The sequence below is a fragment of the Maylandia zebra genome, linkage group LG7, assembly GCF_041146795.1.
Source record: "Maylandia zebra isolate NMK-2024a linkage group LG7, Mzebra_GT3a, whole genome shotgun sequence".
In the NCBI taxonomy this organism is placed as follows: domain Eukaryota; kingdom Metazoa; phylum Chordata; class Actinopteri; order Cichliformes; family Cichlidae; genus Maylandia; species Maylandia zebra.
In genome coordinates this window covers 29423244-29440805 of record NC_135173.1, presented here as the reverse complement: position 1 = coordinate 29440805, position 17562 = coordinate 29423244, and the positions used below count along the sequence as shown (strand labels likewise).

Sequence of the window (17562 nt, the reverse complement as noted above, 5' to 3'; positions counted from 1 at the left end):
GCCTCTATGGATCTTGTACTCAGAGCTTGTTCCTGTGCTGCCATTATTAGTGCCTCTGTGCTGTCTTTCAGTCCAGCTTTGTTGTCTCATCCTGGACTGTGTTGTTGACACTCACCAATCCCTGGCCTTCTTCCTTCCGCTTAGCATACAGGCTCAGGGTGCTGGACTTGGAGTGAAACCCTCCATGGATGGTCAGGAGCTTCCTTGTCTTGATGTCAGTGGCTTCTATCTCCTCCTTTGGCCAGCCTATCATCTCAGGTATCAGACATAAGTATTGACAGCCTGGATTTTGTTTTTACCGTTCAGCTGACTCCTCAGGACTTGCCTGAACCTTTGCTGGTACTTGGTGATTGCAGCTTTCCTAGCAGCCTCTTCATGGTTCCCATTTGCGTGTGGGATGCCCAGGCACTTGTAGCTGTCTTCTATGACTTCAATGTTGCCTTCTGGTTGTTTGATCCCCTCAGTTCTGACTACCTTCCCTCTCTTCATTCAAGGTTCAAGGTTCAAGGTTCTTTATTTGTCACATGCTTAGTTATACAAGTATAACACACAGTGAAATGTAGCCTGACACGCTCCTCGACATGTGCAAAAATTGGGGGGGGGGGGGGGGGGGGGGGGTGTAGAGGAAGAACATTATATATATATATATATACATACATATAGTATATACACTGGGTGAATGTGCAGTAGTAGCAGCAAGCAGGTGAATTCTGTACATTAATAAGAATAGACATCTGACTATTTTACAGGATAGACAATATAAACATATTTAAAATTAAAGGAATTGAAATGTACATTGTGCCTTGGTTTAGTGTCTGGAAGAGTCCTGTCTCAGTCATTATCATCCAACTAGACTTCTCCAGTCTGAACAACGATGTCGTTGCTGTACATTCTGGTGGTGTGGATCAGTGAATCGATGTCTCGTTCAGGGTTGGCATACAACTTCATGTCATCCATGTAGAGGAGGCTGACAGCTGCTCCATTCCGTAGTCGGCATTCGTAGCTGGCAAGATCAGCTGGCAAAAGGGGAATTTTTATGTATATAAATATATATTAAATTTTAATAATAAAAGATTCAAAGTTGTGAAAACAATACATGAAAAAGATTATATTAAAGAAGTACTTAAAAATCATTTTCATGTCTCTGACCAAAGTTCAATAATTTTAAAATTGGTTTGTGTCATGTGGTTTTGGTCGTAGCACCGATGACAGCCTTCTGATTTCCAAGATGCTGGGTGCTCCACACAGAGCTTTATATATCAAACAGACATACTGAGATTTTTGAAACAATCAACGCTCAAAAACAATTTTCCCTGAGTTGCAGAGCTAAAACCAAGACGGCGTCTCGTATGTTAGTGACCAAGAGTGGAGGAACCTCCGAGCTGCTGTTAGGAACAAAGCTGTTTGAATTTCTGCAGGTTAAACTGGATGAACTCTTATCCTGAGATCTTTACTCTCGCTTACAATCTTGTTCTCATTGGGGCACGATCTCCATGTTTTCCACAGTTTCCATCGTTCTCCTCATCCCGGATCATAAAGCTGGACTACATGAGGGTGCATTCAAGTCACTGCTGAAACGACCAATCACAGTGCAGGTTTCAGAAGTTGGGTGATGTAAAAACCCAGCGTCACTGCTCACCTCTGATCTTATCTGTGATCTGACCATATCACCCGTGATAGTAGTAGTTTCAATATGGCGGACATGCGGTGTCATGGCGTTAAGTAGAAAGGAGTGTGAGGTTGTTCAAATCCTCAGCACACTGTTTTGTTTTTAATCTTTTCTTACGTCCTTGGGTATTCTACACAATTTTCCTTGAGCTCAATCGGAAGACATTAGGAACAAGGGAACACACCCCAGGTGACTCTCTAAGTAGGGATGAGTATTGTCACCGATTTCTATAACTGATTCAATTCTGATTCACAAGGTCCCGATTCGATTTGATTCTATTCAATTTTGACTCAGAAATATTATCATTCTGATCATTTATCAGTACATATCCATATTTTTATATTCTTGTTTAAAAACAAAGGTGAAACTTGTGATGCCTTTGTGTCAAAGTAACTGAGGATAAAACACAGAAAAGCATGAAGGAGATTTACCCGGCCTGGCTTTTTATAGCAGATAACCTTAAAAATATTCTGCAGTAGATCAAAAATTAAAGAACATGAATCAGCAGAACATTACCTGATGCTGCTGAAGTGAAGCAAAGTTACAGCTAAGCATTTTGTAATTTGGCATCATTTTTAAAAAAATTTTAAAACTCGGTATTGAACAGCACAAACGGGCAACAGCACTAAACACAACTACAGACTGGTGTATAATAAGCAAGCAATAATGCAGAAAATAAAGATTTTTGATGGTAAACTGTTCTTGAAGCTCACTGAGAGAAAGAGCTGTGCAGAAAGTGTGATTTTTATGTGTCTTTACGTATCTGCGTACATGCCGTCAGGTAAAAGATCCACGCTTTGTATTTATTGTGCAGAATTAACCATTTGGCGGATATTGAAATAGTTTTGTGAGTTTTAATCTGAGATTCTGGCATTTCTGGCAAAATACATTTATATTTTTTAAAAAAAAAAATCGATTCAGGATTTAATGAATAGATATCACTACGATTAAATTGAATAAACCCACAGCTATCTGTAAGCACCTGTTACCCTATGAACGCGCCTGGAACACCTTCAGCCAATCACAGAGCAGCAGCACACAGACTCAGCCAATCAACATTTTTAATATGTTCATCATCACCATGTCACAGACAACAACAACAAGTTACATGGTCACAAACAGGAAACAACAATGTGGAATTGGACAGTAGTTTCATAATAAAAGTCTTTCCACTTTCTCCAGCCAATCAGACAACAGAGCTATGGTGAAACAGCCTATTAGCAGCTGTCACATCAGTTGGCAACTGCTGGTAAATTTACACCTGATTGGCTGGTGTTCAAAGTGGAAAGAACAGGCTTTTATTTTGCAAGATCAAGGAAACACTTAAAGAAAAACAAATTTAATTTGATATAAATATTTCGTAAACATCACCACAGTAACACCGACATTTAGACCACACCTTCACCCAGCATGGGAAAACAGGAAGAAATGAACTTTAACCTTCAAAATAAAAGCTCTCTGAGGTTTTAACACTTTTATAGAGTTTCTGAAATCACATGCTTTATCCAAGCTAATGCTGCTAACAAAACTAATGTCCAGGCCTCCTCTGTTTGCCCCGCCCCCCTCATCTTAGATAACATACTCGCCCCCTCAGCCAGCCACACGGTAGTTGGCATGAAACTCTGGCTGGATGTCGCAGATGCGCCGCAGCAGCTCGGTTAGCACGGCCTCTCGGTTACTACGGTAACTGGCCTGGATACGATTCATCTTCTCCGCCGTGTCACGATCCACCTCCACTGCGCTATTACCATGGGAACCAAGAGCCTGGAGGGAGGGGGAGTTTGGGCGGAAACAGACAAACATTATATATAACTTTTATTTTGAAATAACTATTATATACACAGAGTACTTAAGTATAAAAACCAGGTTTACATTTATATAGATAAAGATTTAATAATGACTACTACTAATGATTTCATAACAAACAATACAAAAAACTTATTTAAAAAGGGAAAAAAAAAGAGTAGAAAAAAAGAGCAGAATCAGCTCTCCCAGCCTTCAGTCAGAAAGCTTATTAAAGGCATTTTCGAAAACAGCTCCTGTACAGGTCTGTGGAAGCAGCTGTCTGACCTCTATAAACACTGGATCACATCTGTCTTTTTGGCAGAAATGCTCATTTCAAGGCTTCAAAACGAGACTTCACAACAGCCCGGCCCATGTCTTAACTGTGCTGGCAGTACAGGAATGATATTCAATCACATATAGTAAACGTTCAGATTTTATTTTCGAATTCAATCAATGGAAACGAATTAATTTTATAGATAGATATATATATATATATATATATATCAAAAATTGAAAGTGAAACAAAGAAGAAAATAAAGAAAGAAAGAAAAAGTTGTTTCTGTGATTCACGCTAAATTAAAGAAGGAAAATAATAAATCATTCTTCAGCATGTAAACAGAGAGGAGAAGGGGAGGAGAAGGACTAGGGTACATACAGCTGCCTCCTTGGTCTTGAACTCCTTCTCTCTCTGCAGGCGGTACTGTTCGATCTCAGCCTGAGCTTCTTCCTTCGCCTGCTTCAGTCGCCGATTCTTACCTGCACACGTCACAACACGAGAGAGAAACCATTTAAAGACTGGACTCAGATCAGTCCGCAGGTTTACAGGTAACGGGTGGAGGACGGTGGAAGTTTAATGTCTGCAGATGAATTGATGCGCGGGTTATTAACACTACTGTGACTCTAGGTCACATGACCTCAGTGTTTCACCATCAGGAGACCGGAACCACACTGATCATGTGATAAAAAACTGCACAGAAACAGACACCCGCGCATGAATCATGGGCTGACCGGAAGTGAACACCCTGCAGTTACCGACCGTGTTACGGTTCTGACCCGGTCACGGAGCCGTTACATTGCCGCGAGTTTTCTCCTCACAGCGGAAACAGACCTGCTTCTACCCCGATCTGAGTCGGATCGGGCAAAGCTATAATCCCCTCCCTGACGTGCTCAGGGAGGTGCCAGCAGTCTGACGGAGGACCGATCCGATGATGCTGTACCGAGTCCGGTCCGTGTCTGACGTCAGAAGAACGCGAGCAGCCAGTGAAACTGTAAATTCACCGAATTACAGACCGAGTTCTGCCTTACACGGTTTCTGCTCCCTGTCAAAGGTAACAGTGGCCCCGCTGCGGGCTCGGCGCCCAGAAGGCCGGACTGGTACTCACGCTTGCGGGCCTCGGCCACCTTCTCGGCCGCCCTCTTCTCGGCCTGCAGCAGCTGCTGGATGCCCTGAGACTGGCTCGCCATGCTGGGTCACTCTGCGCGGACACACGGAGCAAGGTCGACGGAGGATTTGTGCTGCTTCTACCTCCTCTGTGGCCGCAGTCAGCTGATCTCACGTCACGCTGCAGACGGTCACGTGAGGAGAGTCTGCGTCTTCTTCTGTGCTCAGCATGCTGTGTATCAGCGCCCCCTGCTGGGCTGGAGGGAGGTTCTCACAGTTTCTCTCCACAGTAGCTCCATCATTAATAAACAATATTTACATTTTTAAATACTAATGTAAGTTAGATTTTTATTGATTGTTCAGATTTTTAAACCACAAAAAAAAAGAAAAGAGAACAAAATGAGACCAAAATATGACCGACAAACATAGAACAGCTGACAGCAGCTACATGTAACAGCCTTGAGCTCAAAGATCATAAAAGAGAGAAGTCCTTTTTCATCACTGCCAGAGAGAGCAAGATGAAGCAGCCATTTATTCACATCAAGAGTCACTAAAAATTAAATGACCATAAATAAAAGAGAGACTCAAAAACTGATCACATACAAGCAGGTAAGACAGGTGTGTTCACAGGTGTGAAGACTCTTCTGTGCTTCCATTAGACTTGTTCCATGAAGGCGGACAAAAGCAGGGTCAGTTCTCCCAGCCTTCAGTCAGAAAGCTTATTAAAGGCGTTTGTGAAACGCCAGAGTTAGATTTCCTTCACTCCCCAAACTGCTCCTCACCTGTAATTGCCTCCAGATACCTGCCTTAGTAAATATTATCTACCCTAATCCTTGACATTTAACCAGCAAGTGACCTGAACTTCACAGGAAGTCAGAACCTCTGGACAGTGGCTATGAATCGACACACCAGTACCATCTGATAAAGCTCCGTCCCTAGTACTGGTAACAGAGGTGATGATGACAAACATAGAGGCAGCTCCTGGGTGAAGCTAAGCATGAAGTTCTGTCCGAAGCCCACAAGGGATGACAGCTCCTGTAGAGGTCTGTGGAAGCAGCTGTCTGACCTCTATAAACACTGGATCACATCTGTCTTTTTGGCAGAAATGCTCATTTCAAGGCTTCAAAACGAGACTTCACAACAGCCCGGCCCATGTCTTAACTGTGCTTGCTCGTGGGAAACCGACAGGAAGTGTCAGCTGCCGTGGTAACAGGAAGAGGAGGAAGCAATTCTGTACAACTAAAACACAAATGAAGCAAAAAAGTTCAAATGTAAAACCTCACTACATATTAATTTACACGCATGTTATTGTAGCATTGTTATAGTGATACTGATATCACCATTATTAATAAAGAGAGTGCCGATGTCATCAACAGCAGTAATGACATTGGCGTGTCTGTGTACACGGCTTCAGTTTGATTAAAGCTTTATTGTTTCTGATGTGATCAGTTCTGTGAGGAGATCCTTCCTGATTTCCAGTATAAATAAAATTAATACAGTTGTCATGGCAACATTTCAGGCTCCTGTATTTTTCAGCTTCTCTAACGCAAAGGGCGACTTCTCAGTTGGCATCACCAGACAGCCACACATCAGGATCAGCTGTAAGTTTGTCACGGAGAAAGTACCGGAGCAGCTTTCAGTCAGATCCATCCCAAAAGGTCTTACATCAATATTTAAGTGACTTCATAAACTTTGTTTGTGGGTTAGTTTATTCAGAAGCAGGCAGTGCACCATACTGTGTTTCTTATAGTTTAAAGAACACTTCTTTCACCATAGCCGTTTAACATAAACTTATTTTTGTAATTTTACATTTATGTTCTGCTTCTCATGTTCGTTGTGTAATGAATTATTAATCTCTGGCTCTCTTCCACAGCATGTCTTATCCCATCATCCTCCCCTCAACCCAACTGGTCGTGGCAGCTGGCTGCCCCTCCCTGAGCCTGGTTCTGTCGGAGGTTTCTTCTTGTTAAAAGTGAGTTATTCCTTCCCACCGTTGTCAAAGTGCTTGCTCATAGGGGGTCATATGATTGTTGGATTTTTCTCTGTATGTATTATTGTGGGTCTACCTTACAATACAAAGCGCCTTGAGGTGACTGTTGTTGTGATTTGGCGCTGTGTAAATAAAATTGAATTGAATTTATGAATTCCTCATACAGCGTGTTTTTCTTTTTTACATGCATTTGGAAATGATCAGTTCTTGGTTTCTGCTGTATTGTACTGTTGGACAGTTTTCATCTTATAATGTCATGAATATTCTTAAAAATGTCATATGCACCATCAATATGAACATTTTCTCAGTTGTGGATGAACAGGTCATTTTTAAAAGAACTCGTGGTTTCCTCTGGCCTTACATGTCTTAGTTCTTCCTCCGGTTGCTTTCTTTTGTAATAATTAGTGTCATAAACTGCAAACAGTGGCAGCCCCAATGATGTCATTAATAGTGAGCTGATTATTACATTTCTCTTTCATTCCTTGTAAAAAATACAGTTATTATACATGATAAGTTATCAGTCACAGTTCTCATACTGTCCAAAACCATGTCATCTAAATTTACTTCAGATTACACCCCACAGTAATCAGATTACACTCCACAGTAAACCAGATTTTCTGACTGTCTTTTGGCCGGTCAGAAGAGTCGTGACTGTCAGTGGAGGGCCGGTCTGTATTTTTCTGTATTCCTCTGAGTGATTCTTTGTTCTGTAGTGATCATAAAGCGATTTCGGGTTTCTTGTTTCTCTGATTTGTTTTGGCGACAGCATCTGTGGAACTAACCTGAGGTTGGATCTGAATTTCACCTACTGTGATTTGGCCTGTTCCTGAAATTGAAGGTTGACCAATGTTTTCAATTTAGACCTTTACATTCAAATTAGGATTATTTAATGTTTCCAGTATGAGGCGTGAACACAGTGAGCCACACCCACCGGAGGTCTGAGGCTGACACCCACCGCTGATGCCGTCGAGTCCAACGAGAACGACGCATTCTGACTGGCTCTCCCAACACCCTGAAAGACACCAATATATTCCTTAGTTCCCTCCTTCCTTCCTTCCTTCCTCCCTCCCTCAGTTCCTTGCCTTTGGAGTTCCTTGGGCTTTGGAGCGTGATGTCACGGCCACGCCCCCTCCCGCCATGACAGTAGGCCAGACAAAGCACACGGAAGCGTCAGCTGTGGTTCGTAGGTACTGTGTTGTCGGTTGCAACGGTAGATCACATGATAGGGAAGGCAAGAAGCTGGAAAATGGGCTCTCTTTTCATCGTTTCCCCTCCTGGAGGCAACGGGAGGGATCTCATGTATCCGATAATACTAAACGAAGATGTCAGGCTTGGATTGCAGCGGTCAGACGAGCGGATATCGAGTTCTCTGCCATCCCCAAACGAGAGCAATTGCCCACCTGAGAATTCATGTTGAGCGAGTAATAGGTAGTTTGCGTAACAAGTTCAAAATGCTACACACTACAATGCCAATCCGATTACTCACATCATGTGAGGGTGAAGACAGCACTGATTGATAAGATTGTTAAGGTGTGCTGTGTTTTGGTGAATATGTGCCCCTTGGTCAAACCAGGGCCAAATGAAACTTGCTCTTGTTGAATATTCACAAAACTGCTGTGTTGCATGTACAGTTCATTGTAAATAATTGTACTTTCTGTAAAGTGGTTTCAATAAAACAGAAAAAAGTATGTTTTGTTTTTTTTCAAGATCTGTTCAAATGTACTTAGCAAGTACATACACATGAAATGCAAACTATTTACATGGCAACGCACAGCTGGCATCAATCATGAATCGTTCATCTAGAGCAATTTTTGGGGCAGCTGCTGAGGAGAAGTCAATGTTATGTGCAACCTCTGGCTGTATCTTGGTCATATGGTCAACGTACTGCCAACGTGGAGGCTTAAAAACGGCCAAATCTTGTACCCAACCGTTTGTGAATCAGATGTGCGCCTCCAGGGATTTATAATTATGAAAATGATTTCCCCTATGCGCTGACTCCACAGACAAGGTACGCGAAGATAGCGGGATAGGACAACAGCGGTAGGCTGTCTGGGTTTCCACTCCACTGCCTTATTTCATACGGGTCCACATTACCGATGCACGCTATTTTTTCCAAGTACCGTCTCTTGGCTTCTGGGTGCAATCGGTCACGATACAGCCCTTTGTCTTTTGCGCTAATTTTAAGCATGGTTCTGGCAGTCCCGCTTCCAACACAGTGTGTTTGTCTTGATTTTTTTGGCCTTCTGACATGGCGCCGCGATCCCACAATGCACGGCCGCGTGACGTCAACGCCAAAGCCCTATTCCCTCACTTACCTTACTTCCTTATAAGGTATGTCCTCCATTTGTCTGTCAATCAAACTGGGAGGCTCCACCAACTCCTTCCTGGAGACATGGTAAGGACACACAGTATTCTGAGTACTGGAAGTAATTGGACTACTGCAATTAATCAGAGTACTCTGTAATGTGTAACTTACTGGATGTGTTTCCATATTTGGTTGTCAGGACTGTGGCTACAAACACAACAAGTGTTAGCAATAGCCTTTAGCACATGTTAGCATTGTTACCATTGTGTTTTACTTACGATTGGGTGTGGCGGCGGCGATGGTGGCAGGAAGTTGTGTCAGGACCGTGGTCACTGTGGCGACTGCTAAGTACAAATGGGAAATTATGGATACAGTTAGCATCAGTGTTAGCCACACAAAGACGCTAAGCTAACTTTTTTTTTTTTACCATTTTGGGGGTCTTCTTCGGCACCGCTCACTATTACTTGACATCTTTTCTGATTCGCTGCCGCTGCTCGTGTTGCCACGGGAATGAGACCTGCTGGGCAGAGAGCCAATTAAATATCTTGAACGGTCAACCTGAGGGTGGGCAGACCATCATGACACACAAAGGACAAACATGAAAAAACTTTTGAATAAAATTCAGAGGGTGCATCCTCCTGAGGCCGCATTTGAAGGCCGATTACGTCACATACATCGTGACGTAGGCTATCCCAATTCAAAGACTCCTCCAAATGCGGCTGACAAATGTGTCCTCCTTTTCCTCAGATTTGAAGGAGTCAGGTGTCCTTTGTGGCCTGCCATATCCCAGAATTCATAGCGTGGCACAGCCAATTCCAGTTTCCAACAATGGCGGCAGCTACTTAGTTGTAATATTATTTTGATTACTCTTTCTGGGTCACAAAATAAACTTTTATGATACATTTCAGGCAAGAATGTAGCTGTGTAAACTTCAAATATCTGCTTAATTTATCAACACACATATATCACATATTTGCAAAAGTGCTCCGACATTTTTGGAGCCATCTGTTACCCACCAGCTCGATAGCTAACCAGGTGGTCAAGGCTCACTAGAGCTGGCGAGAACAGCGAACTCCCGGCAAATCATTTTCAACCCCCTGTGGTCTTTGCTACTCAGGTTAAACATGATATATAAGTCACTCAGATAACTTAAAAATGTTTGGCTTTTTCCAGTGTTTTATCTGTTTATGAATAAATCAGTTTGGCTGAGATTAAAGTTATAGTTTTCACATAGCTGAATAAACATCAAACAGAAAACTGATTAAACAGAAGTGTGAGATGGTAGAAAATTTACTCCAATGCCCTGTTATATTTTACATAGCAAGGAGCAGACGGCTGACTTTATTAACCTCCACCGAGAGAGCGGTGACGCAAATCTGAAGGTCTCGGTTGCAGCCTCTGAATTTGGACACAGCTTTCATTAGAAACAAATGAAGGCATTAAAGAAATGACAGTTTCCTTACCTCCTCCTCTGCTCTCTGATTGGTCGATCTCCATCAAGACTTCTGCTCCGCCTCAAACACCAACAGGAAAATGTGTCATTTTAGTTCCCTCTTTACTATTCCTTCCTCCCTTCCTGACTCCTTCTTTCCCGTTTTTCTTACTTCCTCCCCATTGTCCTCCCTCCCTTCTTTCCAACCTCCCATTTTTTTATACCTTTCTTTCCCTATCCCTTCCTTACTTTCTTCCTTTTTTCATTTAAGCCTCCATTTCATCCTTCCTTCATTTCCTTTCTCCCTTCCTGCCTTACCTTTGTGGTCTTCCTGGGACTTGTTCGTCTTTGTTGGTGTTTGGACAAAACTTTGGGTTGAACAGACCACTGTTTCAAGGAAATCGGAGATTACAGTGGCAATCAGATTACATTCTGCATTAATTTAATTACATGTATCAGTAATCAGATTACACCTTGCAGAAGGTTGTTTTAAACGTACATGTTTGTGTTGTTTTCCCATGGTGCACTGGGCTTAGCATGATCAGGCTTCGCCCTGCCCTCTGACCCTCTGCAAGTTCAGATACGTGATCAAAATACATCATCGCATGTCAGCATCACATGACATCAGCACATTCTCTCACCTCTGAACAGCAGGTAGTGCGCTGTGTTTTGTTATTAGTTCACTACTGCAACTTGGCTTATGATTGGCTGGAATAGAGAAGTGGGGACAGAGCTGTAGTTTATTTTATTACAGGAGCAGATAGTAAAACCACAGCATGTCTTCCTAAACACACCTTGACGCGTTGCCCTCACACACACATCAGCTGATGCCGTTTTGTTGTCAATGCCATTTTTCAACAGATGGAGAGACGGAGTTTTAGAGCAAGTGAAACTGGAAGAAAAGGATGCATCATCAGAAACGTTTGTGTGTGTGTGTGTGTGTGTGTGTGTGTGTGTGTGTGTGTGTGTGTGTGTGTGTGTGTGTGTGTGTGTGTGTGTGTGTGTGTGTGTGCTTACCTATTGTGGTTCAGTTTGTGTGTTAAAAGGTTTATCTCTGACATCCTGAAAACAAAAAAAATTTGAGTTCTGCGTGAGTGCGTGTCTGTGTCTTTCTGTGCACGTGTATCTCTGTGTGTGTCTGTGTGTGTGTCTGTGTGAGTCTGTATGTGTATGGGTGTGTTTGTCTCTTTTTTTCTCCTCATGGATCTGTGTGATGTCACAGAGTGCAGGTATCCTTATTTTTTTCACTATTTTCAGGTTTTCTGACACATGTGAAATGGGTAAAGGCAGGCTCATGGGGTGATTTGAGAAGAGGGAAAGGTGGAGCCTACGAGAACCAGGTTTAGTTTATGGAAGCCAGATGAGCCAATCAGAAGAAACCAGGAGAAGCTGAAACATTTTGTTTCAGAATCAGATACAAAGTGTGCAGAGCTGAATACCTGGAGAAGGTGAGCAGATTAAATATCATCACAGAGGCCGGTGTGCATTACCTGAAGAAGGTGTGATGTTCAACGCAACACTTCCACAAATGTTTGCAGCTGCGGCAGTCGGATGTTTGGAAGAAGAACGATGTCGCTGAACCCTGAAAGCCATGCAGTTTCTTTTATAAATAACGTTTTTGCATTTTTAAAAAATATGTTTTTTATCTAATGATCACTGTTAGCATTAGCTTAGCATTAGTCAGCCAATAGGAACTCACGTTTCTGCCTGACACTCTGAGCTCGAACTTCTCGTCTTTGTAGTGAAGTTTGATGATTCGCTGCCTGCAAAAGACAGCAAGCTGAGGGTCACATGACTGAGGTCATATATTTCTGTTTCCTCTTGTTTTGGCCCCGCCCCCTCCTTGCTGCCCCCCCCTAGCTGTTAATCCTCCTGACCATGACTCATTGTCTTCATCTCAGGGAAATGTTAACACACATTTAAACTGATCAATACATATCATTAAATATTAACACTGATATGAACCTTCTGTTTGGGTCATATCACTGTGATATCATCCAGGCGTTTTTAACCTACCACAGATATTTTCCCACCAGCTCTTTGTTCTTGAAGATGACCACTCCTACTGGTGTTGGACCCAGGAAGTACTCGGTGTGGTTCTCCCCCTGCACAAAGTCATGGTGTCAGCACGGATCAGTGATTGATCGGCTGAAGTTCTTGTATTGATCAGTGATCAAAAGGCTTACATAGGCGGCGAACAGAGAGACGCCGTACATCTGCAGAGAGCTGCAGACAGACAGGAAGTGGCGCTGAGCCTCAGAGCGAGGGACGCCACTGCACAGCAAGAGAAAGAATCAATCAATCATTCAATCAATCAAAGTGATTTCTTTTGTTAGTGTGCAGCTCCATCTTTTGTCGTGTATTGATTATTGATCATTTTTTAAAAATATTTTTGATGGTGGCAGAACAAAATAAAATATGGGATCAGGTCATGTGATTACAGAAACAAGACCTTTAACAGCATGGCATCATTTCCTGTGTACCTGAGCGTTTTGCGGATGAGTTGAACTTCCTGCGTCTCCTCAGCATCTGATGTGTTGTCCTCACTCTGGTTGCCTCGATCCGCTGAAACAAACATGGGAGATCAATAATGAACTTACTGACTGATGAAGAAGTCACACATATGAACGGGTGTACAGAATTATTTTGATGTCACAAGTCATACACGAGAAAAAACATATTCTGAGCAAATATTTCATTTTACTCATTTCATTTGCAAAAGTGCTCTGACGTTTTCGGAGACGTGCAGAATCAAATTCAAAGCCTTTTCTTTACACATATGCAGGTGTTACATTCTCTAATATGTATTATATATGGTTAAAATACATCAAATGCAGTAAGTATACACGTTTCATAAAAAGTCTGTAACTTTCTTATTGGCTTTAGCCCACATAATTAAACATACAAGTCGATCTTGAGTTTCACACTCTTTTTATTAGAAATAATCAAATTGTTACATTCTTAAATTGACACAAAATGTCAGAAATCTTCTCTGTCAGGAACACATTTTCTATATGTATATGCAGCTCAAACTTATGCACAAAGAATGTAATGTAATGCCTGTATTATCTTTTCTCGTTTGTGACTTATGATAGAAAAATAATTCCATACATTTTCTTCTCACCCTGCAGCATCAGAGCGCACAGCTGAGCTCTGAGGTGGCCGGAGCATGGCAGGCGACCTCGACGTACATCCTGACAAAGTTGGAGGTAAAATTGACGCCTGACACAGGAAACACATGAGTTTCACCAAGGGTATTTAAAAAGCAGATGAAATTATGGTGGCTTAGTCATGCCAGAGGGCGACATAAGGCCACCCATGTTGGGGAGGGGGGACCGTTAAGGGCACCCGTGGCAGATGGCCATATAAGGCCACCTTTGATGAGGTGGCAGGCTTGTTGAGACAGATATGATGCGTTTAGTGTTTCATGGATTTGTTAGGTTGCACTGAAACATACCGGGTTGTTTCCTCGTTCAGCTTCGATGGATCTTCAATGTAAAATTTGACTCCAAAGTAGAAAATGTACGGCGGCCCAGCTGGAACAAAAAATGAGAAATGTGCTGTTTGAGAATCTGAGGATAAATCAATAAGACAGATCAGTTATGTTACTGATGAATTTCATGTTGCAGCTCACCGAGTTCCTTGTGCTGTGACAGAGTCTTTGAAGGATCCAACCAGAGCTGAAAGAAACACAAACAGTAACTGCTGCTGCTCCTGAGCGCGCTCAGTTTGGACTTCTTGTTTGTGTTCTCACCGTCTGCTGCCAGTTGTCACAGAACTTTAAACCGAAGAACTCAACCTCGACCACGCCTAGCTCAACGAACACCAGCTGCAAGATGGAGACCGCCTTCGATGATCTCTGAGGACAATACACTGCGTCACATTCAGAGCTTTCATCACTCACAGAGACAGGATGCTGAAGAACTTATCAGATCTATCAAACCTATCAATTCAGTTCAATTCATCCATTCATTCTCTTCCACTTAGCCTTATCGGGTCATGGGGGGATGGAGCCTATGCAAGCCACTATAAGCAAGAGGTAGGGTGAAGGTCAAGTTTATTTATATAGCACCTTTCAAACAGCCGATGCTGCACAAAGTGCTTAACAATATAAAAATGGCATTAAAAAGCAACAATGTAATACAATAATAATAATATAAAACAATAATAGGACAATAAAAGAATTAAAACAATAACTACAATTATTAAAATAAGACCAGAATACTTGGGTCATAGTGTGTTAAAAGCCAGGGCATAAAATGTGTCTTTAGTAGTGATTTAAATTGCTCCAAAGTCTGGGACCTGCCACGGAGAAGGCTCTATCGCCATGAGATTTGAGATAAGTCCGTGGGATGGACAGTATTATTGCCAGACCCTGTAGACCCTGTATTGACAGCCTGACGCAGTGCTAATTTAACACAGAGAAACAGACAACCATTCACACCTATGGGCAATTTAGATTCACCAGTTAACCTTACCCCACTAACTGCTTTTCTTTGCACTGTAGGAGGTAGCTGTAGAACCTGGAGAGAACATGCAGACTCCACACAGAAAAGCCGGCAAGGCTGAACTCAAGAGCTTCTTGCTGTCAGGCAACAGTTCTAACCATTGTATTACCGTTCCGCCCAATCAGTTCAATGCAACAATATATAAATATATATACCACCACAACAATATATATTGTAAGGTAAAGACCCCACAATAATACACAGCTATCAAACCTGTCAGGTTTTCTATTTTTTACTGCCACTAAAATCAAAGTTCATAACAGGAAGTTCTTAATAATGATCTTTCAAAGTCAGTCCCCTCTAACTGCATAGAGGTTTGATGGAGGCCACAGAGTGGTGACAGTCTTACTCAGAGGGGAGAGGAAACGGCCAACGGGAAGTCGGCACTGACCTTGATGCCCTGTTCGACCGTCAGTGTCAGCTTTCTGTTGTCCAATAGAAGCACTTCTCCGTAAAACTCCTCCCTGTTGCCCCGGAAACAGGCCATTGTCCTGTCATGAGCAGAGTTACAGCCTGATGAAGATAAAGGTGGCAGCTACAGAGTGATGGTGATGATGAGCATGACATCTGAAGCACCTCAGATAAAAACCACAGAATCAAACTGAGCCCTGAATGATGGGAAATAGAGTCACCAGCTTCTCTGCTCACCTGCTGCTGATCCTCCTCTTCCTCTCCTCCTCTGGTCCTTTGTCAAAGTCTGCTCTCCTTCTTCTCTGGTTTCTCTGGGTTTGTTGCTGTGTTACCATAGAGATAACTCCTCCCCCTCTCCTCTGATTTCCATTTTGCTTTGTTTCCCTTTAAAAAAAACTTCAACAAATAATTCCAAAAAGCAGGTGTGTGTACAGAATAATTTGAAACAGAATTTTATATACAATTGACACAAATTTTAAGTTTCACTGATGATCAGTTTTTATGCTCAATTTATCACAAATATAACTTCTTACTGAGGCTCAGTCAGCTAATTTCCTGTGTGTGTGTGTGTGTGTGTGTGTGTGTGTGTGTGTGTGTGTGTGTGCTGCATTCACTGCCTCATTAATCTGAGTGCAGGATTAGCAGAGGCTGAGGCGGATCCCTTGAACGCCCCGTCAACACAAAAACAACTTTCAGTGTTTAAAGTCGATCAATAAAAAAATAAGATTAATTTAAAGAACTTCTGCATTGTGATGTTTTATTAAATCAGTTTTAGTTCAATATTACTGAGGAAAGATCATTTTAAACATCTTTACTTATTTTCACCACTTACCCTTTTCAGGGTCGCAGGGTGCTGGAGCCTATCTCGCTGTCTTAGGGCGAGAGTCAGGTTACACCCTGGACAGGGCTAACACAGGCTAACACAGACAACCATTTGCAACTATTGTTTCCAATTAACTTTTCCCCACTAACTACATGTCTTTGGACTGTGTCCACACAGAAAGACCCCAGCATGATGGTAGAATTGAACTCAGGACCTTTTTGCTGTGAGGCAACAGTGCTAACCACCATATTTTACTTTTTTATGTTTAAAACTAATACTTAGTGTTCTGTCTCATCATGTACGAAAGTAAATAAAAGTTAATTTAAATACAAAAAGCTATATATTCATAGAAACATGTATGTTTGAGATTTATTTTACAGTTTTAACCAGTTTTTTGTTTTTACAGTGTAATCAGCTGATGGTGAAATTTTTTTACAGTGTGGGATTAAAGTAGCTGTTAAAAACGTCTCGGTTGCGCTGTGTCGCTCAGACCAGTGTTCACACTGAGATCACCGCACTCTTATTTTTAATGAGATTTTTTTAATCTGTTTATTTATTTACGTGACTTTTTTCTTCAGTTTGATTTTTAATTCTGTTATTTCTATTGATATAAATGTTTTCATATTTTTACCTTTAACTTTTTTTTTTTATCCTGTGACTTCACAGGATAAAGGCATACTTCAGGATTTTTTGTTTTACAATAAAAGACTTTATAAACAGAGGTAAAGTTAAAAATTGATTTTAAATCTGAAATCGGGTGTTCTGATTGGCTTGTGACATTTAACAAAAGGACCAATCATGGCAGCTGACTCCAGTCCTCCCGTCTGCATTCAGATCCTTGCTGTGATCATCCTCCTGTGTTTTGGAGTCTATAGCTTCATCAAGGTAACCGTCAGACTTTTGATTTTGGGTCCAACGTGACCTCCTGCTCACGCAGTCCTCTCCTTCCTCTCTGCAGGGAGCCTCCTCCTCCTCCTTCAGCTGGTGGTCAATCCTGGGAGCTGCCTGTCTGCTCGCCACCGCCTTTGCTGCCTTTCGCCTCTATGAGGTCTGCAGGAGGAAGGCAGAGGAGGCGAAGAAGAGGCAAGACAAAGACGAGCACAGAGGATTGTCTGAGGAGAAGTGATGAAGAGGAGCTTCAGATCAATAATCCTTAATTATTTTAATTTGTCCCAAACGGCTGATGTCACACTTTCTCTCTCCTGATTGGCTGCTGGGTGGTGTTACACTGTAAAAAGATTCTGTAAATTATTCATGT

At 42.1% G+C, this 17562-nt stretch overlaps 2 protein-coding genes across 7 annotated transcripts; both read right to left on the bottom strand.

The window, feature by feature from the left end:
* Positions 1-2713: 2713 nt before the first annotated feature.
* On the bottom strand, positions 2714-5035 carry atp6v1g1 (ATPase H+ transporting V1 subunit G1). Its single transcript, XM_004556163.5, has 3 exons — positions 4837-5035; positions 4110-4210; positions 2714-3433 (listed from the first exon to the last, which is right to left on the bottom strand). Exons 1-3 carry the CDS (start codon positions 4916-4918, stop codon positions 3260-3262), a joined length of 357 nt encoding a protein of 118 aa, XP_004556220.1. The 5' UTR covers positions 4919-5035; the 3' UTR covers positions 2714-3259.
* Positions 5036-5139: 104 nt separating this feature from the next.
* Positions 5140-17561, bottom strand: epb41l4a (erythrocyte membrane protein band 4.1 like 4A). 6 transcript variants are annotated; one of them, XM_012920495.3, is made up of 23 exons: positions 15719-17561; positions 15462-15561; positions 14317-14421; positions 14197-14242; positions 14020-14098; positions 13687-13784; positions 13046-13127; positions 12749-12836; positions 12579-12667; positions 12262-12325; positions 12053-12144; positions 11580-11624; positions 11357-11454; positions 11204-11270; positions 11062-11130; positions 10881-10949; positions 10594-10644; positions 9558-9647; positions 9409-9474; positions 9302-9337; positions 9141-9209; positions 7757-7837; positions 5140-6074 (listed from the first exon to the last, which is right to left on the bottom strand). In XM_012920495.3, exons 1-23 carry the CDS (start codon positions 15814-15816, stop codon positions 5993-5995), a joined length of 1764 nt encoding a protein of 587 aa, XP_012775949.2. In that variant the 5' UTR covers positions 15817-17561; the 3' UTR covers positions 5140-5992. The 6 variants fall into 6 exon arrangements, with proteins under 6 accessions (XP_012775949.2, XP_076742321.1, XP_076742320.1 ...); XM_076886206.1 differs by having other exon boundaries at positions 7781-7837; XM_076886205.1 differs by having other exon boundaries at positions 9409-9471.
* Position 17562: the final 1 nt, after the last annotated feature.